General features: G+C 42.7%; 4 protein-coding genes across 19 annotated transcripts in view; 2 read left to right on the forward strand and 2 right to left on the reverse strand.

Annotated features, from left to right (window-relative positions):
- Window positions 1-2,109: 2,109 nt before the first annotated feature.
- LOC108063277 (enhancer of yellow 2b transcription factor-like) lies at window positions 2,110-2,854 on the forward strand. The gene is made up of 3 exons (XM_017150337.3): window positions 2,110-2,308; window positions 2,372-2,510; window positions 2,567-2,854. Exons 1-3 carry the CDS (start codon window positions 2,232-2,234, stop codon window positions 2,657-2,659), a joined length of 309 nt encoding a protein of 102 aa, XP_017005826.2. The 5' UTR covers window positions 2,110-2,231; the 3' UTR covers window positions 2,660-2,854.
- Window positions 2,855-2,905: 51 nt separating this feature from the next.
- Window positions 2,906-4,724, reverse strand: LOC108063274 (uncharacterized). Its single transcript, XM_070216622.1, has 2 exons — window positions 4,579-4,724; window positions 2,906-4,487 (listed from the first exon to the last, which is right to left on the reverse strand). Exons 1-2 carry the CDS (start codon window positions 4,642-4,644, stop codon window positions 3,330-3,332), a joined length of 1,224 nt encoding a protein of 407 aa, XP_070072723.1. The 5' UTR covers window positions 4,645-4,724; the 3' UTR covers window positions 2,906-3,329.
- Window positions 4,725-5,793: 1,069 nt separating this feature from the next.
- LOC108063276 (enhancer of yellow 2b transcription factor-like) lies at window positions 5,794-6,528 on the forward strand. The gene is made up of 3 exons (XM_017150336.3): window positions 5,794-5,980; window positions 6,044-6,182; window positions 6,239-6,528. The coding sequence occupies exons 1-3, from the start codon at window positions 5,904-5,906 to the stop codon at window positions 6,329-6,331; spliced, it is 309 nt and encodes a 102-aa protein (XP_017005825.2). The 5' UTR covers window positions 5,794-5,903; the 3' UTR covers window positions 6,332-6,528.
- Window positions 6,529-7,428: 900 nt separating this feature from the next.
- Window positions 7,429-25,810, reverse strand: part of Alh (coiled coil domain containing protein Alhambra) — a 32,493-nt gene continuing 14,111 nt past the window's right edge. For 3 of the 16 annotated variants that reach the window (XM_017150315.3, XM_017150314.3, XM_017150316.3), the window contains exons 6-13: window positions 14,077-14,566; window positions 13,188-13,542; window positions 10,959-12,732; window positions 10,351-10,525; window positions 10,115-10,279; window positions 8,692-9,163; window positions 8,049-8,589; window positions 7,429-7,606 (exon numbers count right to left, since the gene is read on the reverse strand). In XM_017150315.3, the coding sequence (XP_017005804.3) occupies window positions 7,565-7,606; window positions 8,049-8,589; window positions 8,692-9,163; window positions 10,115-10,279; window positions 10,351-10,525; window positions 10,959-12,732; window positions 13,188-13,542; window positions 14,077-14,566 (4,014 nt within the window). In that variant the 3' untranslated portion in view covers window positions 7,429-7,564. Of the gene's footprint in view, window positions 7,607-8,048; window positions 8,590-8,691; window positions 9,164-9,591; window positions 10,280-10,350; window positions 10,526-10,958; window positions 12,733-13,187; window positions 13,543-14,076; window positions 14,567-19,569; window positions 20,854-25,810 lie in introns of those variants that run through there. The other 13 variants (XM_017150323.3, XM_017150322.3, XM_017150321.3 and 10 more) reach the window with 12 other exon arrangements.

Below are 25,810 nucleotides of genomic sequence, written 5' to 3' on the forward strand. Positions count from 1 at the left end.
CTCGAAGAGAAGCAGCTTGTTGGTGGGAGGAAAGAGTAGCAGGGCTATTTTATGGTACTTCGTAATAGAATTCTGTGAAATGCACTCCAAGTGGGGTTTTAAAGCCATCTTAAGGCAAGACTCGACCGCAATGTCTTCAGTTGTAACATCGGAACATAATTTACGAAGCTTCCGTAAATGCGGAATCACCATGTGAAGTGTCGGATCTTTGGGGTTCTCCAGCTCCTTTAAGGAGTTCTCAAAGTTAGACAAAATACGAATCATGGCCATTACATTAGGTAATGTAATGGTTTCACTATCTTCCTCTAAAATATCTGCCGAAGCCGTCCTCCAGTTATCATGAATATTTTGAAATGCTCCGATTATTCTGTCCAACGGCGTGTAATAAGCAGATCCACATGTGTGGTACTCTGCAAAGCAGTCTACGCATTTTTCGTATAGTAACCGCAGCTGTGGTGTCTCACTGAAAACTTGGTCAATTGCTTGGTTCAGCTGTGTGTTGATGCACACGACGTGTGGTTGACCAGCAAAGGCAGTTTTGATATTCTCATCACTTTCCGTAACAATTACTCGATCATCCCCATCCATGTCGAATTTTTGAAGATTTGACGCTACCGCGTCACGTATGGTTTTATCTAAAAGTGTAAAAATAAATTTTCGTTTAAATTTAATAGAAAAAAATCTGAAACAATTGGTTCGCGAAGGAATCCTTAGAATGCTGTAGATTCCCAAATCTCTCAAAATCTGGCCGCAAATTTTTCAGTGCTCTCTAAGTTTTCGCGATTTCTTTAGCAATAAGTACCATTGAGTCTATGCGGTAAATTCCTAGGCAACTCTACCAGTTTGTTTCTCTTATAATTTTTAACCAGTGTAAATATAAGCTTTAGATATTAATATTACCTCTGGCAGGAGAGGCTCCGCTCATGGTGGATACGCTCAGCAAGCGGTTGATCACAGCGGATTCTTGAATGTAATGCATGGTGAGCACGGCTCGGAGTTCCTGGAATTTATCGGTATACAAGAACATGGCCAAGCTGTAACCGGTGTCACGCATGGTCGTTAGCTCCTCGCAAAGGCTCCTTTGATGTCTCTCGTAAATGTCAGATATATTACGGGTAACTGCTGCTGGCTGAGGTAGGAGTTCCCTGATTTTGACATTTTCGCCGTAGGTAGCACCAATCTTCAGAAGGATGCCAACCAGATTCACGAACTCGGAGTCCTCAACTATACCAGGTATTCGACAGTTGTAAACGGACCACGCGGTCACAGCGCCCAGGACCTTCTTCTTGGTTTCCTCGTCCAGTGCCACATCTGGGACTGCCTTCACCTCCGAATTGCGGGTCAGGGACTCCAGCTTCAGGGCGCATTTGTGCTTCATCAGGTTGGAAGTGCTCATCTGAAACTTGTGGACATTGTAGCAGTTGCGACATGCCACAAAGTTCTCGATGTCGTCCCCCTTCTCGTCCACAATCACGGCGAACAGCTGCCACACCTTGCTCCGTCCGCGCTTGTCGCGCAATGTGTATTGCCCACTAGACAGCCTCCGTTTGAGATCGGCGATGTGGGCATAGGTGGCCGGAGTCGTTAAATCCGGAGTGGCGCATCGCGAACGGGAAATCGGTGTGAACTGCAAGGGTAAGTCATAAAAATCAATAGGCAGACAGGTGGAGTTGGAACTTCTTCTTATGAAGAAGTATTTAGTGGGTCCGTAGCCCGTGGCAGAATGTCCATATGTAACCTACCTGCTCCTGTTCAAGGCCATCAAAGCTAAGCTCATGCTTTATGTCGAATTCTCGCAGTAAATCCATTACTGAAAGATTTCCAAATCAAAACAAAAAACATAAATATCTAGAGATGTGTTTTCGATTCAGCCTGCACGAGTAGTTCCCCGTTGCTGTCACAGGCATCACAAATTACACATTTTAAATATCTGTCACGGGATCAAAGGTCACTGGGTTCATATATATATAATATTCTCGATTTCCTTATTTCGGTAAACCCGATTTGTTTAATGCAAGCTTCTCATTAATTACCGGTAACAAATATTTACAGAGTTAACAAATTCAAAACTAGTTCAATTTGAAACTAGTTCCAATTTAATCAAGATCCGTTGACTTAGTTTATCATCAAAACACTCCGTTGGGTTTCCAAACAAAATCTGAAGTCTCGCGCTTAAAATTTTGTAAAAAATAAAGGAAACTTTGAACTGTTCAAAAATATAAACTCCAACCATGCCAAATAGCCAGGAAACAGGAACGGATGCCGATCTAATAGATGATATCAAATTAAACAGCCGCGATAGCGTCGCGTAAGATTTTTATCTGGGGTTTGACTGGAATAAGCCAAAAATATTACTGCATATTACCAACAGATTGAAGGATCTGCTGCAGAAACGACTCTCGGAGTGCGGTTGGCGCAAGGACATCGAGGAAATGATTCGACACGCCATCGATGAGCGCGGTGTGTCCAATTTGACCCACGACCAATTGGCTGCCGAGATAGTCCCTCATGTAAGATAGTGTCAGCTTCTTTCAGGACATCCATAACCCAAATTATATGTTAATAGGCTCGCGCTCTGGTTCCCGACGTAATTCGAAAAGAGATGCTTGTGCGCGTGCGCGCTGCTTTGGAGTCCTCTTTGCCTTCGGAGGATAACTGACTGCCCATCCAGAATCCCAAATCGCCCTGAGCTTTTACGATAGTCACATTGCCTGCACATTTTAAATTCTAGCACATGGGTTTGTGGTTTATTATCTCATATTTAAGTAGATATTTACATACTTATGCTAGTTAATTAAGCTACAATATTAAGGCTAAAGTGTAAATGTTAATCCGTTTACCTATTCAAAATTGAGTCGATTGATAATTCTATGAATTTGGCAGAATTTTCAGTAGTTTGTTGCGTAGTTTGCCCAAAATCTGTGTGTTTACTTGAAAATTCGTTGGGCTAGAAAGATTAATGTATGTATTTGTTTTCGCCTCCGCCTCGTAGTCCATCGAAGATTGCTACTGAGAGGAGGACGAAAAAAAGAGCTGATATTGCTGCTGAGCTGTAATTGTATTAATCAATTATTTGGATGAGAGAACACTTTTAAAAACCTACATCGATCAGCTGCTGAAAGCCGAGCTCTGTCGATTTCCGCTTTTAGTGCTGCTACTGTAGCTGCTTAACGTTCTTCTCTTTTGTTTAGAGATTGCATTTTTTGTAGTTTGAGGACCTTAGTCCGGCCACGACATTGCCCGAGGCAATCCATGGCCCTTGAACCAAGGCTATAACGACGGGCCCTTGCTCCAGGGCAATTAGGAGCTCCGCCGACGCGAGTTGTGTTTTAGGGAGATTGAGCTGCAGCCTCCTCAGTGTTATAGGTGGCTGGCTCCGTCTTGACTTTAAACGTCTGGTCACCTTTCTCTTCGTCCTCCGAGTTGTCGAGCTCAGGGTCCTGGGCGGCTTCCATGATGCTTTCTAGACCGAGGTCCTTCTCCACCTCGCCTGCCTGCAGGATGTGTTCGCCTGTGTCGTCGGGGTGGCGCTTTTTGAGTCGCAGGTAGACACTACCCATGCCCCAAGCCATCTTCCCGAATCGAGGGTAGAGCAGATCCTCCGCCTCCTTGTTGATTTGGAGGATGACACTTTGACCCCCCTGATTGGGTAGTGGGCTGGCCATGTGCAGAATCTTCCAATTCGCCGTAGGAACGTCTGGATTCTGCCCTTGAAGCAGCTTCAGCGCCCGATCCCCTTGGATTGCGATGGGAAAGAGTACCTTTGCCTTCGGTATGGAAGGGATTAATTCCCTGTCCACCACCTCCAGATGGGCCCCCTCCCACATCTCCTCCAGTTGGCAGACCGTTTGCGTCAGCCACTTCCTGGTCAGGTCGTCGTTGCACTTTAGGATTTTGACTCCGTTCAACCACCCTGCACCATCGAATGTGGGCATAGGGGCTGCGGGTGCCTTCTCCATCCGTGCAAAGAGACACTCCACGAGTCGGGTGTGGACGATCTTCCAGCGCGCCTCTGACATCTTTCCATTTTCGTCGCTTCTGTCGATGAGTGCCACGATCAGGTGTCGGTTGACCCCATCACTGACCTTTCTTTTGGGCTTCTTTGCTACTTTAGTGGGGAGTGGGCCTGCCTCTATGGGCCCGCCTTTCCGCTTGCTGACTCGATCATTTTCATGAGAGCGTTGCCTTTTGTTGGCAAGCATCTCCTCCACCTTGTTCGCAAATCCGCCCGTTGACGCCATCGAGGGTTTGTTTGCGAAGTGCAGCCTTCCGTCCTCGATCTTTTGCTCTGCCCAGGCTAGCCTTTCCTTCTCCTCCTGGGAGAGGCCCGCTCTGTCCTGGAGCCGGCTTTTGATCTTGAGGGCCGCCTTGTACTGCGCCTTAGCCTTCATCCCCTCGCTTGAACGCTTTCGTTTATGCTCGACGTTGTCGAAATAGGTGGTCTGTGAGTCCGGAGTAGTGCATTGCGAACGGGAAATCGGTGTGTACTGCAAGGGTATGTCATGAACATCAATAAGCAAACAAGTGGAGTTGGAACTTCTTCTCACGAAGAAGTATTTAGTTCCAGATGTCCCCTACCTGCTCCTGTACAAAGCTTTTAAAGTTAGGTTCACGCTTTATGTCGAATTCTCGCCGCAAATCCATTGCTGAAATATTTTCAAGTCAAAACAAAAACCATTGATATTTAGAGATGTGTTTTCGATTCAGGCAGCACGAGTAGTTCCCCGTTGCAGTCACGGGAATCACGAATTACATATTTTGAATATCTGTCACGGGATCAAAATGTCACTGGGTTTACTAGGAAAATAATGAAATGCCCTTTAACTTTAGATATGGTTATGAAGGCTTTTTAATATACTCGATTTAATATATGTAGATAAAAATATATTTAAAGAGTTACCAAAATATACTTGTATTTTTATCCTTTTATTATTGAAGCATTAACTTCTTCTTATTCATATTTATTATTTAATTTAATGTTCTATATAATAAATAGAACATCTACCCGCAAAAAGTAAAAAGTATATCTTTGATTCTATGACAATGATTATACCCGTTACTCGTAGAGTAAAAGGGTATACTAGATTCGTGCAAAAGTATGTAACAGCTAGAAGGAAGCGTTTCCGACCCCATAAAGTATATATATTCTTGATCAGGGTCACTAGCCGAGTCGATCTAGCCATGTCCGTCTGTCCGTCTGTCCGTCTGTCCGTCTGTCCGTCTGTCCGTCTGTCCGTCTGTCTGTCCGTCTGTCTGTCTGTATGAACGCTGAGATCTCAGAAACTACAAAAGCTAGAAGGTTGAGATTTCCCCCACATATTCTTTGGTTTCCTACGCAGCGCAAGTTTATTTTAGCCGAGCGCCACGCCCCCTCTAACGCCCACAATCGCCCACTAACGATTTTAAAATGGGTCCTGCGCCCACATCTTTAAAGATTTCCGAAAAGTATAAATGCAATTTTGTTGTGTATATTTATACCTATCGAAATGTAGAAGACATTTTTCAAATCGGACCATTCATTAAAAAGTTATACGCAATCAAAAATTATATATCTATCTCCCTCGCACTCCCTTTAGCTGAGTTACGATTATTAGTCGGGACACCAACCCGACACAGCGTTCGCACTCCCTTTAGCTGAGTGACGGGTATTAGATAGTCGGGACAACAACCCGACTATAGCGTTCTCTCTTGTTTATTTTTGAAGTCGTGAGAGTACAAATCGAGAGCAATAATCACGTTCGCACGTCCATTTCGAAACTAGTTCCAATTTAATCAAGTTCCGTTGACTTAGTTCATCGTCAAAACACTGCGTTGGGTTTCCAAACAAAATCTGAAGTCTCGCGCTTAAAATTTTGTAAAAAATAAAGGAAACTTTGAACTGTTCAAAAATATAAACTCCAACCATGCCAAATAGTCAGGAAACAGGAACGGATGCCGATCGAATGGATGATATCAAATTAAACAGCCGCGATAGCGTCGCGTAAGTACTTTATCTGGAGTTTGATTGCAATAAACCAAAAGTATTACTGGATATTACCAACAGATTGAAGGATCTGCTCCAGAAACGACTATCGGAGTGCGGTTGGCGCAAGGACATCGAGGAAATGATTCGACACGCCATCGAGGAGCGCAGTGTGTCCAATTTGACCCACGAAGAATTGGCTGCCGAGATAGTCCCTCATGTAAGATAGTATCAGCTTCTTTCAGAACATCCTTAACCCACATTTTATGTAAATAGGCTCGCGCTCTGGTTCCCGACGTAATTCGAAAAGAGATGCTTGTGCGCGTGCGCGCTGCTTTGGAATCCTCTTTGCCTTCGGAGGAAAACTGACTGCCCAACCAGAATCCCAAATCCACCTGAGCATCTACGATAGTCACACTGCCTGCACATTTTAAATTCTAGCACATGGGTTTGTGGTTTATTATCTCGTATTTAAGTAGATATTTACAAACTTATGCTAGTTATGAATTGCGCCATTAGTTATACAATATGCATGTAATAAATAAACAACCTAATTATATTTAGAATACGTTGTTGCTATGTTCATGTTATGGGTACTCGATTGGCTAAACAGAATTTGTGGAGGTTTTGTTGGGGGGAAACTAGGAACGCGGCTTGGGCTCTGCTTGTATTTGTTTAATTATGCTACAAATAATAAGGCTAAAGTGTAACTGTTAATCCGTTTATGTTTTATGTTTACTTATTCAATAACGAGTCGATTGAAAAGTCTTTGAATTTGGCGTTGGAATCATCGTTGAACAGCTGCGGCTGCTGCAGTTGCTCCTGTGGCTTGGAAACTGTTGCCGCTGATGCTGCCGTTGCTGTGGGCAGCATTTTCAGTAGTTTGTTGCGTGGTTTGCGCAAAAACTTTGTGTTTATTTGAAACTTGGTTGGTTTGTGGTTTGCACTTGACTGGGCTTGAAACATTGGTGTATTTGTGGCTGTGTTCTCCGCTAAGGTTGTCGATTGGGCTTGTGATGTTTCTGTAGTGGTTGCTACTTGAACTGTATTGATTTGGGAGCCATAATTTTGGCGCCAGGCACGCAGCTCTCCTCCTCCACCTGGCGACTTTAAGATGGCCAACGACTTTGTAGCTGTCGCTGGAGGGGGTGCTTTTGCCGATGCATAAGCATTGGGTCCGAAGCACTTAAGAAAGTTCTGTACATGCAGCAAACTGTCGTTCTCGTCCTTGTGCATTGGCCGGCGCTGTTTGTCCTCGTTCTCGTCCTCCGCCTCGTAGTCCACCGAAGATTGCTGCTGAGAGGAGGACGAAAAGGTTGAAGAGCTGCTATTGCTGCTGAGCTGTAATGACAAGTTTGACTCAATTATTTGGACGAGAGAAGATTTTTGAAAACGTACATCATCGTCATTTTTGTCGATCAGCTGCTGAAAGCCGAGCTCTGTCGACTTCAGCTTGCTGTGTTTGCTTGGCTGCGTCAAGTTGTTGCTGCCGTGATTGCTGCTGCTGCTGTTGCTGCTATGACGTCCTCCTCTTTTGTTTAGGTCTTGCTTTTTCTTCAGCTGCAGCTGCGGCATCTGAAGGACTTTCTCACGGTACGACTTTCAGCTAGTTTTGGCGAGGTTATCGTCGCGCCTTAGTTGGGACTGCAAGAAGAAATTCATGAATAACTTTGGTATACAACATTTTACAATAGGTTTTGGGAATAGTTTGGGTTATAAGAAAACATATCTTGATCTTCTCTTTCAGCCTGGCACACAAAGACAACAAACAATTTCGGGATTAGTTGCCAACAGCAATGGGATATTAACAATGAACTAGATGGGCGCAAAAGCAGATGAACTTGAAATTGTGGCATGTGTGTGTTTGATAATTTCTTTGGCTTTTCCGATTGACTGGCTGATCGAATGAATGGTGGGTGAGTGGTGCGTAGATGAGACAAGGAGCTGACGCAAAATGAAAAGGTGAGAATGCACGAATAATAGGCACTGGCATATGGATTATGGATTCTCATGTGGCAAGGACATGCACCCACAATCAACACACACTGACACACACACAGGAACTCGTTCGCACGCACTCTACTACCTGGTGATGCGTGCTGTAGAGAGCCGCGTGGTGCACCGCATAGGAGGAGGAGGTGCTACTTAAACCGTCAACGCCAACGCTGCCGCCACCCACTTGAATCTGAATGCTAGGATGTTGGTGTGGGTGTGGGTGGTGGTGCTGCTGGTGCTGCTGACCCATGCCCGTGCCCGCTGTGGTCGTAAAAGTAGTTGTGGTTGTTGCTGCTGTTGCAGCCATGGCTGTCGCTGACCCACCTCGTCCAATGCCAGCAGCAGCCCCACCTCCAGCGCCCAGGCCCATTCCCACGCCCAGCATGTGGGCGGCTGCCACAGCAGCGCTGGTGTGGTGCGACTGGTGCAGATGCTGCTGCACTTGTTGCGCGTGCTGTTGCTGCGAAGGATGCGGCTGGTGTTGCGGCTGGTGTTGCGTCTGCTGCTGCTGCAGTTGCGATGGATGCTGGTGATGCAGGCTGTTGCTATTGACGGCGCTATTGGCACTCAAGCTTCCGACGCTGCTGTTGGTGTTTCCAGCATTGTTGTACGAATGCGCGGCAGGAAGGTGTCTGTAAATATATTGTAGCGGGGTAATCATTTTAATAAGATCAAAGTAAATATAGTTTAAAAGTTCACAAAATGGCTTTTCTCTTTCAAGAAACAAGACTCACCTCATTCCCAAATTGGCTGCATTGGTCATATTCATCCCAGAGATCGACATCGATGGTGCAGCAGATCCGCCTGCATTCGAAGAGGTTGCTGGATTACTATTGCTGCTGTTGACGCTACCGCTGGTTGTATTGTTGCCACTGGTGCTATTGCTGCTACTCGAGTTGCTTGTGGCCCCCGGTCCGCGATAGTCCAGCACTACTCCGCTGGAACTTGCTGCTGCCACTGTGGGTCGACTATTGGCCATTGTCGGGATGGTGGTATTGATGGCCGTAGTGGCCAGCGAAACTGCTGCTGCGATTGTTGTGGCCGCATTGAGAGCACTCATGTTGCTCCCGAGTCCGATGTTGCTGCTGCCGCCGCTATTGCTGCTGGAAGCTAGTGTGGAAATGACAGAAGTTGTACAAGTTGATGTTGCTGTTGTTGTTGAGGTTGTTGTTGTGGTTGTTGCTGCTGCCGTTGTTGATATGGCGGCTGTAAGCATTTTTGTTAGATTGTGAGTACCCGTTGTTGCTGTTCCATCTCCACGAAATTGTGTGTGTTTGTGCGGTATTAGTTTGTAATTTTTGAGTGTGTGTGGTGGTTTGAGTTCAAAATATGTGCGGGTGTGTGGGTTTTCTTCACTGCATGCAACAGACAGCAACACAACAAACTTAGGTGTAACTAAAAGTACAGCTCTTAACCCGGAATTAACCCATAACCCATTGTTGTTTTAGCAGCCATTTGGTGCAAATAATAAATACTTAAAGAAATAAATTTAGAATTGGTGTTCGTTTTTGTGTTCAATATATCAAACATTTTATTCATTTTTAAAATAAATAAAATCGAAAAATATTAGCTTCCAGTTGTTTAAAGAGCTTAACTAATAACTTGGCCAAGGAAATCATTTCTCGATATAAGAGTATGTAAAATTAGATTTTGTATTTTGCCGTAAATACACATAACTAACTTAAAAGTTAAAATTAAGGAAAATTAATCTAGTCGGGGGATGGACTAATGATAAAGATAGAGAAGCATTCCGTATAAAATAAAGTGACGAGCTGTCGATGTGGTCGTTAAGTGCAATAATTAATTTTTACCATCACTGCTTCTGTTTGTTAGACAGTAATTTCATTGACAGAATGCGGGTGTGTATATTATGTACATATTTTGCTTATAAAGATGACCATTTGTAACCAGTTTAGTTGTTAACTTAACATAAGTTACTTAAGACTACGACACGAACTAGACGCAAATTCCATTTGTATGTACAACGAATACCAAACAAAAAAAATAGTAAGTACAAAAAATTAAACGCAAAATTTGGTCTGTGAGCAGTGGCTGTGTAAGTGGGTGGATGTGGGGCTCCTCCAGTGCCACGTGGTGGGAGCGAGCAAGTCGAGCCGACACCAAGTACAAGAGAGAGTGGGCGCCTTCTCTACTTACCGTGCGCCTCGGCCTTGGCATTGCTTGCGATGGTGTTCAGCGGGATCTGCAGGCGCGCATTGACCGCCAGCAGGTGATCGCGTCGCGCTATCAGGCTGGTCACATGCTCCTCCAGCCGGAGATTTTCGCTCTGCAGCTGGTGCAGGCAATTAAGCAGCGAGGCAACTGCAACAAAAATATTCAGTGTTAGTTTCCAAGGTCTCCTGGAAAGCTCCCGATATGCGACTCATACTCACTGTCAAAGTGCTGCGCCTGCTCCATGAGAAACTGCGAGCCCTGTTCCCACTGGCGTTCGAGAAGCTGCTCCAGACTCTGAGGAATGGGCATGTTGCCGTTCATACCACCGCTGAACATCGACTGCAGCGGATTCGGAGCTATTGTTGCACTGCTGGGGGCGGCACTCGAATTGCGCTGTAAAGAAGAAAAATATTTATGCATTAAGCTTTTACTGGGAAAACCATGTATCTAAAGTGTTTTATAAAGACATTAAAGTACGAGTGATTCTTTTTGTAATCATTATTTTAAAATATTTATTTGTTTATTTCAGGGACCAAAAATAATGGTTCCTTTTTTGAGTAAAAAATAAAAATCTACAAATTTAAAACTTTGTAAAATTCCGTACAGAACGGCTGCAATCGCACTTTGAGTGATCTTTTTAAGCGAAATAATATCGCTCACATAATAATCATTATTTCTGAGCGATATTTTTTTCGCTTACAAAATAATCATTAAATGGAGATTTTTTTTCACTTATAATGATTACGGTCCCTGGTTTACTTTAATAAAAATCAGTTTGGGAACTTGATTTTAATTCTAATCGTATAAAATGTGTAAAGCTTCTTACCTGCTTGCCGGGGAACGGGACTCCGGTGTACTGCGAGTTCAAGGAGTCGGACGTGTATATCGAGTGATCCTGCACCTCCATGTGCAGCTGCTCGGACAGCTTTTGGGCCACGCTGCTGTTTGGATTGATCTGGTTGCCAAGCATATGGGCGGCCGTGTGTGTAATGATCGAACTGGCTGAACTGGCAGTCGTCGATGCCGCGGGCGTGGCAGGAGGCGTGGGTGTGCTGCTGGCTGGATTGCTTGAGCCACTGGCCGTCCCATTCTGCAGTATGCGCACATCTTTGAGATCTGGTTGAGCATTGGTAAAAGCAGCTGCTGCCGCCGCAGCTGCCGCCGCTGCTGCTGCTATCGTCGAGTCCTTTGCCTTGCGCCCACGCTTCCGGGCATTTCCAGGCTGAGCCGCCGCCGATGTTGGAGCTGCGGCAGTCAGGGATCCGGAAGCTGCCGTTGCCGAGTGCATGGCCGATCCAATCTCTGAGCCGGGCGAACTGGGTGGCGAATCTTTTATGGCGCTCACTGGCATCATGGGCACGTCTAGCTGCGTCTGACTCTCATAGGTGAACTTGAGACCGCCGGAAGAGCCACCACCGGCTGTGGAATTGGTTGGCAACTGGTTGATCAGCATGACCAAAGGAGCTGTTGTCGCGGGAACTGCGGATGCTGATGACGATGAATTGCTGGCCGTGCTGAGATCGGGCGTTCTGTTGTTCGATTTCGACGTGGGCGCATTGGAAGAGGGAGTGGTATTAGTATTAGTGAATTGCAAAATCTCTAGATCTTCATGTTGCTGCTGTGGTTGTTGCTGTTGTGGTTGCAAGTGCGTAAAGCTAGCGGAGTTGGAAGCTGAGGCTGAGCTAAGATTTGTGGGGGAGTTGGATCTAGCGGGGGGTGCATATTGCTGCTGCTGTTGTTGTTGTTGCTGTTGTTGCTGTTGTTGCTGCTGCTGATACAGCTGCGTTTGCTGCGCACGCAACATTTTCTTGTTCAGGGGCTTGGCTTGGCTGCTGCTGTTGCTGCCTGCAGGCAACACATTGCTGGTGGAACCGCTGCTGCCGCGATAGTTTCCGGAAGCCGACATATTAACCGGAGAGTCTAGCAGATTAACCACATTGGCCACACCACTGGAACCGCCACTCGAGGAGGAGGACGAAGTGGACGAGCAGGACGAGGATGTCGGCTCGCCATTGTGATTGGTGTTGTTGCTGCTGCTGCCGTTGTTGTTGCGCGTGTTGCGACTAGTTGCAGTTGCTGCAGCCACTGCTACTGGCGGGGAATCGACCGAGGACGAGGACAGGGATTGCAACATCACCACCGGCGAGGACACCATAGGTGGTGGCCCAGACGACGGAGGCGGGGTGGGCGTGGCACTGTAGTGGGGCGAACTGTGGCGACTCTGCTTCTCGGCTGGAGTGGCGGCAACTGCTGCTGCTGGTGTTGCCGTTGTTGCCACCGATACTGCCTCATTCTTACTCTGCGCAGCCCCACGTTTTTTGCCCGATCTCGAGGGGCCCTTGGAATTGGAGGAGGATGTGGCTGAGGCAGTGCCACCAGTCAGGGAGGACGAGGAGGTAGATGTGGAGGAGGATGAGGACGAGTTGGTGGAGGAATGCAGCGCGTGTGGCTGCTGCGATGACGCGTTCTGCTGCTGCTGTTGTTGGTGTAATTGTTGCTGCTGCTGTGGATTTTGTTGGTGATGGCTATTGTGGTGGGTGGGGTGATGGTGGTGGTGGTGGGCATGGTGGTGACTACTGCCACTCTCACCGGAGCGCGATCTACGTGTGATGGGTGGTTGGGTGATCATATCGTGTAAAGTGTGGGAAGACATTAAGCAAACGAGAGAGAGAGAGACAAAGAGAAAAAGAGTGTTTTTTATAGATCGCGCATTTTTGACAATAAGTTCTTGAACTTAGCAGGTTCCGAGAAACAGTGATTTAAATAATGAAATAAAATGTATAAAATCATTTTATTAAAATGGAATTTCAGCCTTAGCTGTGAGGTTAAAAGTAAATAAAAACGACAATTCCGTATATCTTTAAGTACAGAACCAAATCCTGTCAAATGGTGAACTAAGGACACTTCACAATCTACACACGCAGAGCAACATAACAACAAAAACACATTAGAAAGGGCTGTGAAAATATATAGCTACGATAAAATATAAACTAAAAGCACGAGCAAGCACAGGCAACAAATATAAAAGGATAACATAAGTCAGATGGCGGCATACCTGCTTCGTCGTGCCGGTGGCGCCTCCTGTTCCTGCAATTGCTGCACCCTTGTGGTCTGCTTCTCATAGCTGATCTTCAAGTTGCCGCTCTCCGTTGTCGTGGCTGTGAGGTTGCCGCTGGCTAGTGGGCCGCCACTAGCGGAGATTATACTGCCACCGCTGTTGCCGCTGATCAGGGTTCCCAAGGCCGGCGATGACTTGCCGCTCTGATGCTGTATGACCGACGAGGAGCCACCGCCGGTCCCACCGCTGCTCGTGCTACCATGAAACGCCCCAGTTGATCCACCCATTGGCGGCAGGTTGCTCTGCTGCTGCGATTGAGTACCACTTCCGCGCGCTGATGCTGAATGGGATTCTGCAAGGACAAATTTATTGATAAATAATTATGAAAAAATTAATTTGAATTAACTAGCTTTAATACTTTTTTATTGATTTTGCTTGTTTGTTGTTTTTTTACAAACACTTTTTTGTTCAATAATAGCCATATTTAAATTGTCATATTTGTAATATTTTAATTTTCTCTCCTGACATGGACTATCTTGTTCATGTATTTTCTTTTATTCGTACTATAGATTTTTAAACACATTTATATCCGTAAACTGATCATGATAATATATTATAAGAAATCTGCATTTGGATCAAAAAGCTAAATTTTTTCACATTATTTTCTTGACCGTAGATTGTCTGGTAATTGTCTTATTGGCATAACATTTTCTTTGTTATAGGTTTCCTTCAAAATTTAGATATGATAACACATTTTAAATATAAATAATATATAAATTAAGTTTTGAGAATAAGCAAATACAGAAATACTATTTATCTTTATATTGTGGTATACCCGTTTATCAAATCAAAATTAATATCAAATTTGTACAACCTAGAAACTCACCGCTGGTGGTATTACTGCTACTGCTATTGGCGGGCAGATTGATTCCAGGTACGTTGGCCGTAGACAGCGGCACAGAGACATACAGGCTGGGTGCATTGCTGCTGCTCCCACTCGTCGGCTGCTGATTGCTGCTGCTGCTGCCAATGTCCTTGATGTTGCTCCCGTGCTTGCTGCTGATGGTATTGCTGCTGCTGCCTGTACTTCCTGTGCCACTTGACTTGCCCGATTCTGTCTTTGGATAGCCACCAGATCCCGCGACGGATGGTGCTCCTCCGGTCGCCGGAACTCCTGTACTGTTACCGCTGGATGTTGAGCCTGCATTGCCACTGGGGGTTGAGCCTGAGGTAGTGCTGCCCGTTGCCGGAGGCACTGAAGCCGCTGTCGCACTTGCCGTTGCCGCAATGGATGCACTAGTCGAGCTGGCCAGCGGTGCATTTACTTCGGCGGTCGCGGATGTTTGGTGGGTCGGTGGGCTGAGTTCGGTACGTTGCTGCAAGCGACAAGAACGCAGGAAGTGGTAAATTAGTATGTGAATGTTTGGTTTGTGATTCACAAGTAAATAAAACTAGTTGATAAAAACCTAAATATATGATAAGCTCAGCGAGCCAACAACTATCAGGTAGTGAACTCAAGTTTATATTTCGTATTACACAATCAGAGGGGATGACTTTATCAAACAGTTGAACGCCTTTGTTAAAGTTTAGTGACAACGCTTTTTAGGTTCTACACTGAAAAATTACAACGTTTTAAATTGAAGTGAGTATTGATTATAATCGAATAACTATTCTTGAAAGCCGTAGGAATACTCAAGTATTGACGTCAAAGTTGGGATTTCCTACAGTAATTTTTTGACAAACATGTTAATGGGAAAGCTAAAATATTATTACTCAACTCCATTGGGTAATGAAACCATTTCTTAATTATTTCAATATCACATTCAAGCATGATGCGAAATGTATCAAACAGATTTGTTTTTTTTTTATTGTACTCGTATATTTTGCTTGTTGGTAAATTTGAAAAATATCAGCTTACATAGTTAGAAAAAACTAATTTTTTTTAATCTTTATTTTCCAAAAGAAAAATTAATTGCATTAACGAACTACATTTTTTTTTCATTTAACTTTATTTTGTCTTGAAAACCTTTTTTTTATCGAGTTAATTAATTCTTTTTTAAGTAGTTTAATTTTATATGGATAACACTCTTGAGAAATTTGTTTTTCGGTAGACACCCACATATGTAAAAGTTTTTAACAGCTTTCAGTAAATCTTTTCTCAAAACTTTCTCAAGAGTGTTATCCATATCGGTGTGAATAATGGTGTTTGTTCCTCGTCTGATTTGCTTTTTAGCTTTGCGGTCATTAGCAACATCCGGTTGGTGGTGAGCCATGTAAACACATGTTTACAACACCATCACCATCAAGGCAGAAGAACAACAAACACACAAAACTCAGAAAAACAGCAGAGAGCGCAGCTCGATTAACAGGCCAATAACAGGCTGTTATGCTGTTAAACTGAGCCAGCAATCACAGCAACCCATTGTTGTTGTTGCTGCAAATGCAGCGGGTGGATGAAAGAAAGAGATGGATAAATCCGCAACGTATGTGTTCCATATAGATAAAAAAAGGCTGCCACATTAATGCAACTCAAAAGCTCTTATCGCTGATGTTGCTGCGCACAAAAACAAAAAATCCCGAACGAAACAAGTAAGTGAGTCAGAGTTTTAAAAGAATGCAAGACACCCAGACTGCAGCTGCAACAAATGTTGCTGCAATGCTGGGCGAGTTTTTCTCGATGTTGTTGTTCCTGTTGTTACTGTTGTATTTTTGTGGTTTTGACTCGACATATGCTGCCATATGCAGCTCAATTATATATATATTTATATATAGGTTTGTGTGGGGCAACAAATGTTACATGCAGCGAATGCACAAAAAACAATAAAGAGCAAGGCCTACCAATTGCGAGAGCTACTCCAACTTCGCTCAATTCACCACCCGCTCTCTCTTTCTAGCTGCCTCTCCTCGCTCTCACTTTATTCCCATCAGACTTCCTCGCTCTTATTGTTGTTGTTTAATATCGGGGTTGGGGGTGCAACATAACACACACCCATACAATGTAGTTTGGTCACGTAGACCAAAAACAGACAAAAAAGAAAAGCCTACGAACGGCGTTGCCACCTGATGGATGGTTTTCCCAATAGGAAATCCAATTCGATTGGGATTTCTCAACAACAATGTGGCAGCGCGAGCCTGTTGCTCCGAAAACTGTGGTGTCGAATTTCCAAAACCGACAAAAACACCTTCATGGCTCATTAGATTCAGGTCGAGAAGAGAAGGACCGGCATTACCAGGAACAACTCAACCCACCATCTGCCACATAAAAACATCGAGTTACAATAGTGTTTTCCAAGGTAAAGAAATAAAATAATACCAATTCCGCAAAAATTTTCAGATAGCTAAAAATGTACCAATAATCAAATAATAATAATCTCGTGAGTTCATTTCTTAAACTGTAAGATTTGGAACACTGTAAGATTTAGTGTTTGTGTGATTCTCAAGTGTTAGAATTAACTATCTTATGATCAAGTTTTTAATAGTTCGTTGGATCCAAAATCCAGTTTTCAAATATTAAAAGATTAACGTGCAAATGTATATGTAACAAAAAAGTTATTGGAGTTCTACTGTAAACCAAATTACTTTTTTTTTTTCTTTTTGATATGTTTTGTAATTGAAAAATAAGTTAATCCTTTTTCATGGTCAAGTTCTGTATGCTTATGAAAGCTTCCCGCTTTGTTTTTTAACCCCCTTTTTTGTGGTCCGCCTGCAAGCCAGCTGCCGCAATTGTGATTATCCTGTTGCTGCAGCTAATGGCCTGAAGCAGGAGCGGAATCAGGATAGCAAATCAACCCCTATGCTTGCTATCACAAATATTTTTTTTTCGACAACTTGAGCGTGCTTTGCATTCGGGAATGGCTTCCTGGACACATTTCAATTTTATTTCCATTGTGCGACAAATTCAATTCAATAAAAGGAGCCAAGCCGAGACAGCCGGAAGTAAAACACCAACTATAAATATTATATTAGCGTGTCTGCGTTTGAATGTGTGTATGCTCACTCCTACCCCTTCGCGATTTCCCCCTCTCTTTCTAACAAACAATAGCTGTGGGTTAATGGTCGTATAAAAGGGTTGTCCTTGTCCCCTTTGCGGAAAGAATTTCGCATACATGAAGAAAACATCCAAGCAAACAACAACCAAGTCGTCAAATAAACGATAGAATTATTTAAATTGAATTGAGCGTTATATTTTGGCCAATGTTAGGAAGGCTGCTGCTAGAAAGCAAATTCAAAGGGAATTGCTCAGATTCCGGAGAATAACCAAAACGTCTGGGAGTCTGAAATATCCTTTATTGAATTTAGACTTAAAATGGAGCAAGGAATGTCTGACAAATGGGAAACTACAAATATCTACTTATCTAGGGGGTAATTGGGTGATCAAAGCGAATGTACGATGTGATTTTGTTAAGTGCGTTTTGTTCGATTGGACGGTATTAAGTAAAGCTATCAGTAATCCCTATTTCTGTATAGAACAAAAAGAATACAGAATAAAGTACTTTGAAAATATTTATGGTAAGCAGCTGAGATATTAGAGATATATAAATATTCAAAATCACTTGTCCTATAAAAATAAAACCAATGCATACAAAAAAAGCTGAAATATCATGTTTTTCATTTAATGGTTTCTTTTTTTTAAGTGATAGATAATGAAAAAGTTTCAAGGAATTTTATACAGTTACTAAGCGAACTTCAAAATAATCGCCAATCTTAGTTATAAAAGTATGGTGTCGGATAGACGACAAATAAATAAAAAATATCCCTAAAGAAATATATTCTTTAAGGCCTAATCCGACTTTAAGCGAAGACAGTCATACAATGCTTGCCAATTAAAATAACAATTAGAGCAAAACTTGGGACAAGAAAAACGAAAAAAAAACAGGATGACAGCAAAAAGGTAAGGTGAGTAAACACAGATCCCAAGACAGGACAACGGCCCGTATACCTGGGAACTGAGAACAGGCAACTTAGGCAGCAGCTGTAACAAGATCGAAGCGAGGATCATTCAGCCGCCAGGAAGCAACAGCCAGCACAAGTACAAAAAAGTAAGGGTAGCTCCGAGGAACGAGCTCAAGATGTAGCCACGAGGGAGCGCGGAAGATGCTTGGCAGCTGTCGTAAACTAGGCGCAAATGTGCCATGTTGATTGTGTTGCACAAGGCCAGAAGAAGGAAGCAACCTGGGTAGACTGAGCTCAGGATACAATGGGGCGATATCCCTGGGATATGGGATATGCTCAGGCAGCCGGCGAAACCGGCCTGCATTCGGGATAAGTTTTTTGCCCTCTAAAGGGGAATCGGAAAGGATAAGGCGAACAGCTGTCTGCCCGGAATCCCCTCTGCTGGCTGGTCACGTAGTCCTGGAAAAAGCCGGAGAAGGAGCAGAAGCAGATACCGCCCTTAATGGCACTTACACTAATCAATAATCGAGCACCATGTGTCACAACTCTGATATATGCGTTTTAGGCCAATTGGAGTGGAAGGAAGGAAGGCAGGGAAAGGAGATGCGGGCGAGGGGCGGATCCCGGCGTAATTGAAGGTGCCTTCCCTCTTAGCATTCCTTTTGTTTTCCAGCATTCGTGGCAGGTGGCTCGGTCCCACAGTTGCAGGTGCATGTTGCACATTGAAAATGCGGTTAAATTATTGATGGAGTGTCAAAGACATTGGCAATTGAACAGCTACGCAGCGGGGGTTGCTTTCAAATAAAGGACCGATAAGTGAATACATTAAAGAGGCGATGGAGGGAATTTAAATAGGAATCCCTAATGGACGCATCACTTTCCCGGGGATCTTGGGAACAAAGGACGATCAATCACTTTAAGTAAAATATAAAAAAAGGGAAGCAGGACAAATAAAAAACGGATCAATTCCAATGAGTAAAGAGAAAAAGGAACATATCAAATAACACGTTAGGATTCTGAGAGAGTTATCTGAGGTAATAGTTTCCAAAAATTGGTACCACTAAATTCTTTTAGAATTCTGTATACTAGGAACAACATGAATTTTTGACTATTGTTAGTAAGTTGGCAAAAATACAATCTGGCTCTTCGTGACATGACCACTCATAAATGAAAATTGATGTATTAAGCGTCAACTTTTAAAAGGTCACGGATGGTGTTCACTTTTAGATCCTTAAAATTTCAAGGAATCAATTAATTAAAATGGGGAAAACACAATCGTTTGAACACTTAATTCAGGGCCTTGTCTGTTCTGCTTGCAACCATTTCCTAGTTGACAAACCAGACAGCTTTTCCATGGAGTTCCGAAAATAGATTCTAGGGATTGGCAGGGACAGATGTTTGGATGCACGGATATGGCGCCGTGTTTTCCGATATGAGGGGAAAATGGAAAGTGTCTTGTGGACCCGAGGAAAAGTCGAATTCTTACCCCGGAAAGCAGGAAGCGTATTTTTAAATTGTGCGGATATGTGGTGGTGGCTCCAACGGCTCCTCCCGTCCCCGTCGCCCCTCCGCCCAGATAGGAGGGCGAGGCAGAGGCGGAACCGCCCACATACTCGATGGTCGCCGAGGGCGTGGTGGAGGCGGACGAGGGCGACGACGAGGCGGAGGTCGAGTGCTGGCTGTTGTTGGGGTGGTGGTGCGCAGGGTGGTGGTGATGCGACCCCGAAGCCTCCCGTTCCCGCTCTCGCTCCCTGTCCCGATCCCGGTGACGTCGGTGCTCGCGATGCTCCCGGTCCCGGTGCTTGTGATGCCGGTGCTCCTTGCCCTCCCGCTCCCTCTTCTCGCGCTTCTTCTTCTTGTTCTTGCGATGCTCCTTGTACTCGGCCATGTCGATGTGGTTGTTGTTGCTCTCAGCGGACTCTGCCTCGGCGGTGGCCGCCATGCTCACCATGGCGGCGGTAAAGTCCACCAGAGCCGTGCCCGATGTGGCTGCCACCGCAACGGCTGGAGCCACGTCCATCGGCTGCGACTGCGATGTGTCCATGGTGTCCATCATCATCATTTTGGCCGCTCCTCGCCCCCGTCTTCTTTGCGGGAGAGCCAGGTTGCCGTTGCCCGCTCTCTATTCGATTCCGCTTTGTGCTCTGTAATTAACTGGACAGGCACAGGCGGCTCTCCAGTTCTTCAGTCTTTTTGGCTGTTTCTACTTCGACGGCCTTTGTTGTTGTATCGCTTTCAATATTATTATTTTGTATGCTGCCTGTATTCACGCGCACTCTCACACACACTCGAACACAGAATCACAAAATCACAAAATCACAGCGCATACGTGAGAACCACCTCCGCCGCTCTCTCCCGTTTTGGTTGTTGTTGTTGTTGGGGTGAATAACTTGCGTGGCGGCGACTGGGCTGCTCACTCTCTCGCTCCCTCTCTCACTTCTTGTGCCGTACACACACAGTCGACGTTTAAACTTTTTTCCTCAACGAAATTTAATTTCTTTTAAATGGAAACTTGGCGTTGTTTTTTGTTGGAAAAACATGTGAGAACGCAGCTGCGCCACGTGAATATTTTTTCACAAATACAAAATTAAACTTAAGTGGAGGTGTCACACACGCACACACACGCACGCTAACCGAATATCAACAAATTATCCACAGTATTTCTGGTTCACATGCACGGAGGCTGCAGCGTCGGCGGTGCTGCATGGCCATAGGTAATCTACAGAGACTATAGTTGCTGCATGGTCGTACGGAGTTCGAAATTCGAATAAACTCGCCAGTTTTCATCCGTGCGCTTAGAAGCTATATTGCACGACAGAGAGCGGGAGAGCGCTCCAGAAGAGAGTAACTGCGCTCTCCGAGAGGCGCGTTGCATTACTGTTGTTGGCTGGCAGCCGGTTTTCCGTGGGGGATTATTGAGACCGTCTGTATGTATTGTTGTTGTTCCTGCGACAGTGTGAGTGCATGTCTGCACGTAGGCCAGACGCACACTCGCACGCACACACCGGTGTGCAGACGGTAAAAAAACAGAAGAACACACGGCGACAGCATAAAAATAAACATTCGTACGTTCAAACATACAAGACGGAGGTGAGCAGAGTAGCAAACGGAGGCACAAGAGTTAACTGGAAAAACGTTACCCAGTGAGCATTTGGGAGTGGGAGAGCACGGTACTTGAAAACAATTAGCAAGGTGCCAATTAATTCAAATTCAGGAATTCACCAAATAGCTCTTAAAAACATTCAATCCTCTCTCGCTATAAAAAATGTTGACTGTGCAACGGTAAAATATACGTACACAGAACAATAATACTTATGATTTTATATTGAAACAAAAACCGGCATTTCAATTGGATATTATTAATTATCCATATTTGAATTAATAATTACATACTCTAAATCATTTTTACTAAATATGAAATGAATAATTTATTTTCCTAATAATTGTAAATATTTATCGCCTTTTTTCAGTGTACAAGTGAATCTTTCAGATACGTAGAGCTGTTTCTTTCCCTCTCTCTCTCTCTTTCTACCACTCTGTGGGCAACAAATACAGATTCGGATTCAAACGCAGGCAAACAACAACAACTGCATGTCGTAATGCTGTTGATGTAATAAAAAAGAGCGCAGCAGCAACAACAATGTAATGACCAGGAAGAGCGATGGCAAGAGAAAAGCTTAGCAAAACAGAAATGTGACAAAGAACAATAAATTAAAAGGAGACTGACCAAGTTAGTAGAAGCTGAAATCTAACTGGAATTCCTGGGCGAATAAATACCTGTTATTCGATGCAGTAATAGTGCTTCGATTTTATGAGGCCCATTAAAAAGGGATAAAACCGTGGCTATAAATTAACAACTACATAACTATGTTGTTTCTGTTTTTATGGGTTATGAATTTAATTGGTTCGTTAAATCATTTATAAGCGTTACATTTCGGCAAAGACCTTAATTAAAGGGCCGGGTAGGCATTTTTAGAAATATTGTTTAATAATTTTAATTTTTATGCATGAAAAAAGAAACGAGAAATGGTTAAATTAAAAGCTTTTGCATAGATCTAGAAATATTTAATTTAACTTGAATCGTCGAAATCTGCATTTATTTATTTATTCTATTTATTGCTATAATTTTGACCTTTGCTATAATGAAACTGTTCCCAGTAAGTGCTGCCTAAGAACAGTTCACGTACTTAGAGAGCAACGAGAGCGGGAGAGCAAAGCGAGAGAGCGTTGCAACATAAAAACAAACGTAGATATAAATATATTTGGTTGTGTGTGCTTTATGCAATACTCATCGACGAGAGAGCGAGATAGATAGATGGGGTGGGGGTGGGTGGCGACTGCTGCATGCAGGTTAATTCTACTCTCACTGCTGTTGTTGTAGCAGTAGTTGTTTTTGTAGTTGCCAGACAGCGATTCAAGAAGACAAAACAGGAAAATGAAAAATAATTGAATTGTAAGGCAATGTTTACAGGAGAGGAGAGCGAGGAAGGGATAGAGAGAGAGAGCGAGAGGAATCGCCACCGCAGACATTTGCAATTGGCAATAAATAAAAGAAGTGCAAGAAGAAGCAGCAGATTGTTTGCAGCTGGAGTGGGATGAAGAAGAAGAATAGCGAGCATAATTTGCGATGCAAATAAAAGCCCAAAAAATCATGGGGCAGAAAAGCAAAAATGAACGTTAAGTGGCATTTACCTGGCGACGGGGCAGCGGTGGAGGGGCAGGGGGCAGGTGAACGTGCCTGTTTTACAAAACAAACAAATCCAACAAAAGCCAAGGGGGAGTCTTGGTGCTTTGGGTTGGGCTGTGGGCGCAAATGTTGCCGTTGCAACATCGCGACCGTAATCGAATCACCAGAAAGGTGGCAAAGGAACAATGACGCCGTCTTCGTCGCCGCACAGTGGCGCCTTTTGACTTTTTTTTGGTAATAAATCATAACTTTTGAACCAGTGAAGATAATTGAATTTTGTAAACGGCAAATGATAGATAATTGATCCACCTTTCAAATTATTGCTTGAGACAGGGAGTGGGCGTGGCAGAGGCGTACTTACAAATCGGCAAAGTCAGAATTTAAAAACAAATCCATTTTTTTCCGACAAAAAAAAACTTTTTTTAAAAAGTTTTTGTTTTTTTTAGTTTTTTTTTTCATGTTGTAATTTTTAAAACTTATTAAAAAAAAATAAATAAAAAATTGGAATTTTAAAAAAAAAATTTTTTTTTTTTAAAAATTACGTTTTGTTTAGTTTATTTTTTTATGTTTTAATTTTTAAAAACTAAAAAAACAAAAAAAAAAAAGTTGAAGTTTTTTTTTAAAAATACAAATTTTTATATTTCATGTGTTTTGAAATAATTGTCACAATTTGGTAAACTTGGTATATCCAATAGACTTAACATTTCTGGACTATAATTACTAGATTCTAACTCTGTGACAAGGTTGTGATTCCATGACCCTAGAATACAGTTTGGATTCGCACATACTAAATTCAATGCTTAGGCAGCGTAAGTTGTTTTGAGCTGGCAAAAGTGGCTATTTTCGTTTCTGAATAACTTTTAAACGTGATTTTGTACAGTAACATGATATATACCAAAATTTAAGGAATCTCAAGGGCTATACAGTTTAAAGTTTAAAGAAAATCGTTAGAGCCGTTTTTGAGAAATATAAAAAAAGCTAAACAAAAAAATTAAAAAAAAAATGTTTTGTGCATATCTTTTTCAATATTACATTTACACAAACTACATATAGGAGGCGCTTAAAGCTTTTTTAAAAACCTTTCAAACGAGATACAGCACAAGTCTGTTGCTTCTGTAGTTTAGAAGTTACGGCCTTCCGTATTTTAGCTTTTTATAGCTGTTTTCCCGCTAAACTAGCGAGTTTTTCCAAAAGTGGTAGAACTAAAATTTCTTATATCGAGCTGTTGAACATTATATAAAATTTTCAGGACTTTAAAACCATGTTTTGGACAAATCTTTCACAAGGTAGCGCCATATGCAATTTCTTGGACCATGACTTTTTTCCCTTTTTTGGCTCTTAAAACCGCGGACGCAGGCGGACGCAGCTACAACTTTCGTAATATCAAGAAGAAAGTCCAAATAACGTTTTACGGAAGTATAAAAAAAATAGTATTAAATAGTTTTTTTTTATTTTCCATCAAAGTTGAAAAATATGGAAAAAATGGACGTTTCGCAAATAACTCATAACTAAGAGATGCGCATGGCAAACTGCAATATGTTTTACTTTTTTTACTCTTAACTAACACACCAATCCGTGGAAAAAAGAAGCAAAGCGATTCGATACCTAGTTTTTAAGAAAAACCCCCCGGAAGTGCGAAAAATTACCTAAAAACGGTGTGTTTTTTTTAAGTGAAAAATTGTTCAACTTTGAAAATTCATATCTTTTACAAAAATTTTTTGATTTGAAAAAGGGTTACATATTTGTAATAGTGGATCAATTACCTGTCGATTGGTATGGGTCACAACTTTCTAGGACAAAGTCGAAAAAGTGATTTATTGCACGTTTTTTGGCCCAAGGCGCCACTGTGCGCCGGCTGGAAAATTAATTTTGCTACAGGGGAGACTCCATAACCCGCCTTTGGTATTTACTCAAATATTCGTGGAGATAGTGAAATATCAATAATTTTTTTTTAATTCTCAGATGATATTATTTATGTAAGTTTTTATTAAAATGTTAGTCAGCATACATATTTTGCTTAATGATAATTATTTAGCTTTTATTGTAACTGGTTTTTACCTAAATTTTCAATTGTTTCCTTTAAGGCTAGAGGCTTGGATGATATCCTTTGAATTTTTCAGTTTAAGTGAATTAAATTGACTTCCACTGTAATTTTAGTCTGCATCTAACAGTATTGTTCCCATTGCGGTTGTTAGTTGTCTGTCGGCAGACTTTCTTTGTCATCGTGGCAAGAAAATTGGGATCCATAATTAACAGACCCTCGACCATAAAGCACCTAAACATGCATTAATTAGAGCAATCCCTTGGCTTAGACAGGTTATGCTTTTAAGTCTCGACAGTGGCGGATCGTTCAACTCATAAAACAAACTTAAATAGAGGGTTTCCCAACAAACAGGAGTGTGTGCAGAACTTAAGGATTCAAATGAATTGTGCAAATATTGATGCAGGCAACGTTTTTAACTTTGCACACGCCACTAAGCAAACCCATTTAATGCACACTATTGATCATCAGCAGAGGGATAGGAGGGTAAGTTCAAGCGTTTCAAAAATCAAATTAAAACAAAAATGTCAACAGCCAAATATTTGTACAAGTGGCAGTTTAAATAAGCCTGCTGCCAGTCCGTGGGAGTATTATATTGGGGGTGAGCACTACCAGAAATTTTAACAGGTAAGTATTTACATTAGGACTGACTTTTGGGGTATGAAAATATTAAGGCCATACACTCATATCTTCTTATCTATAAATCTCACTTTCCCCAAGGTCTAAAGTCAATCCAAGTCCCTTAAAAATAAGAGTGAATATCGTGGTATTCTTAGCAAGCAATATTTCTCGGGGATCGACAACGATCTTTTTTGTTATGAGACAAAAGCTTTAACTTGACTCCCTTATTTAACCGGAACAAAATAAAAATGAGGTGCTCTTTTGGCCCCAACTGCCATAATTTATTATCGAAAATATATATCATTATACAAAATAAGTAATCGCAATGAAAAAACGTTTTGATTGAACAATGAAGCGGTTAAAAATGTAAGATCGAAA

Source organism: Drosophila takahashii, chromosome 3R (assembly GCF_030179915.1).
Source record: "Drosophila takahashii strain IR98-3 E-12201 chromosome 3R, DtakHiC1v2, whole genome shotgun sequence".
In the NCBI taxonomy this organism is placed as follows: domain Eukaryota; kingdom Metazoa; phylum Arthropoda; class Insecta; order Diptera; family Drosophilidae; genus Drosophila; species Drosophila takahashii.

Excerpts from the sequence above, each read along its gene's own strand:
- LOC108063276 (XM_017150336.3), top strand. The coding sequence starts at position 5,904 with ATGCCAAATAGTCAGGAAACAGGAACGGATGCCGATCGAATGGATGAT. Across the intron at positions 5,981-6,043 it reads AACAGCCGCGATAGCGTCGC|ATTGAAGGATCTGCTCCAGA; the intron begins GTAAGTACTTTA and ends TATTACCAACAG. Across the intron at positions 6,183-6,238 it reads CTGCCGAGATAGTCCCTCAT|GCTCGCGCTCTGGTTCCCGA; the intron begins GTAAGATAGTAT and ends TTATGTAAATAG.
- LOC108063277 (XM_017150337.3), top strand. The coding sequence starts at position 2,232 with ATGCCAAATAGCCAGGAAACAGGAACGGATGCCGATCTAATAGATGAT. Across the intron at positions 2,309-2,371 it reads AACAGCCGCGATAGCGTCGC|ATTGAAGGATCTGCTGCAGA; the intron begins GTAAGATTTTTA and ends TATTACCAACAG. Across the intron at positions 2,511-2,566 it reads CTGCCGAGATAGTCCCTCAT|GCTCGCGCTCTGGTTCCCGA; the intron begins GTAAGATAGTGT and ends ATATGTTAATAG.
- LOC108063274 (XM_070216622.1), bottom strand. The coding sequence starts at position 4,644 with ATGGATTTGCGGCGAGAATTCGACATAAAGCGTGAACCTAACTTTAAA. Across the intron at positions 4,488-4,578 it reads AAAGCTTTGTACAGGAGCAG|TACACACCGATTTCCCGTTC; the intron begins GTAGGGGACATC and ends ATACCCTTGCAG.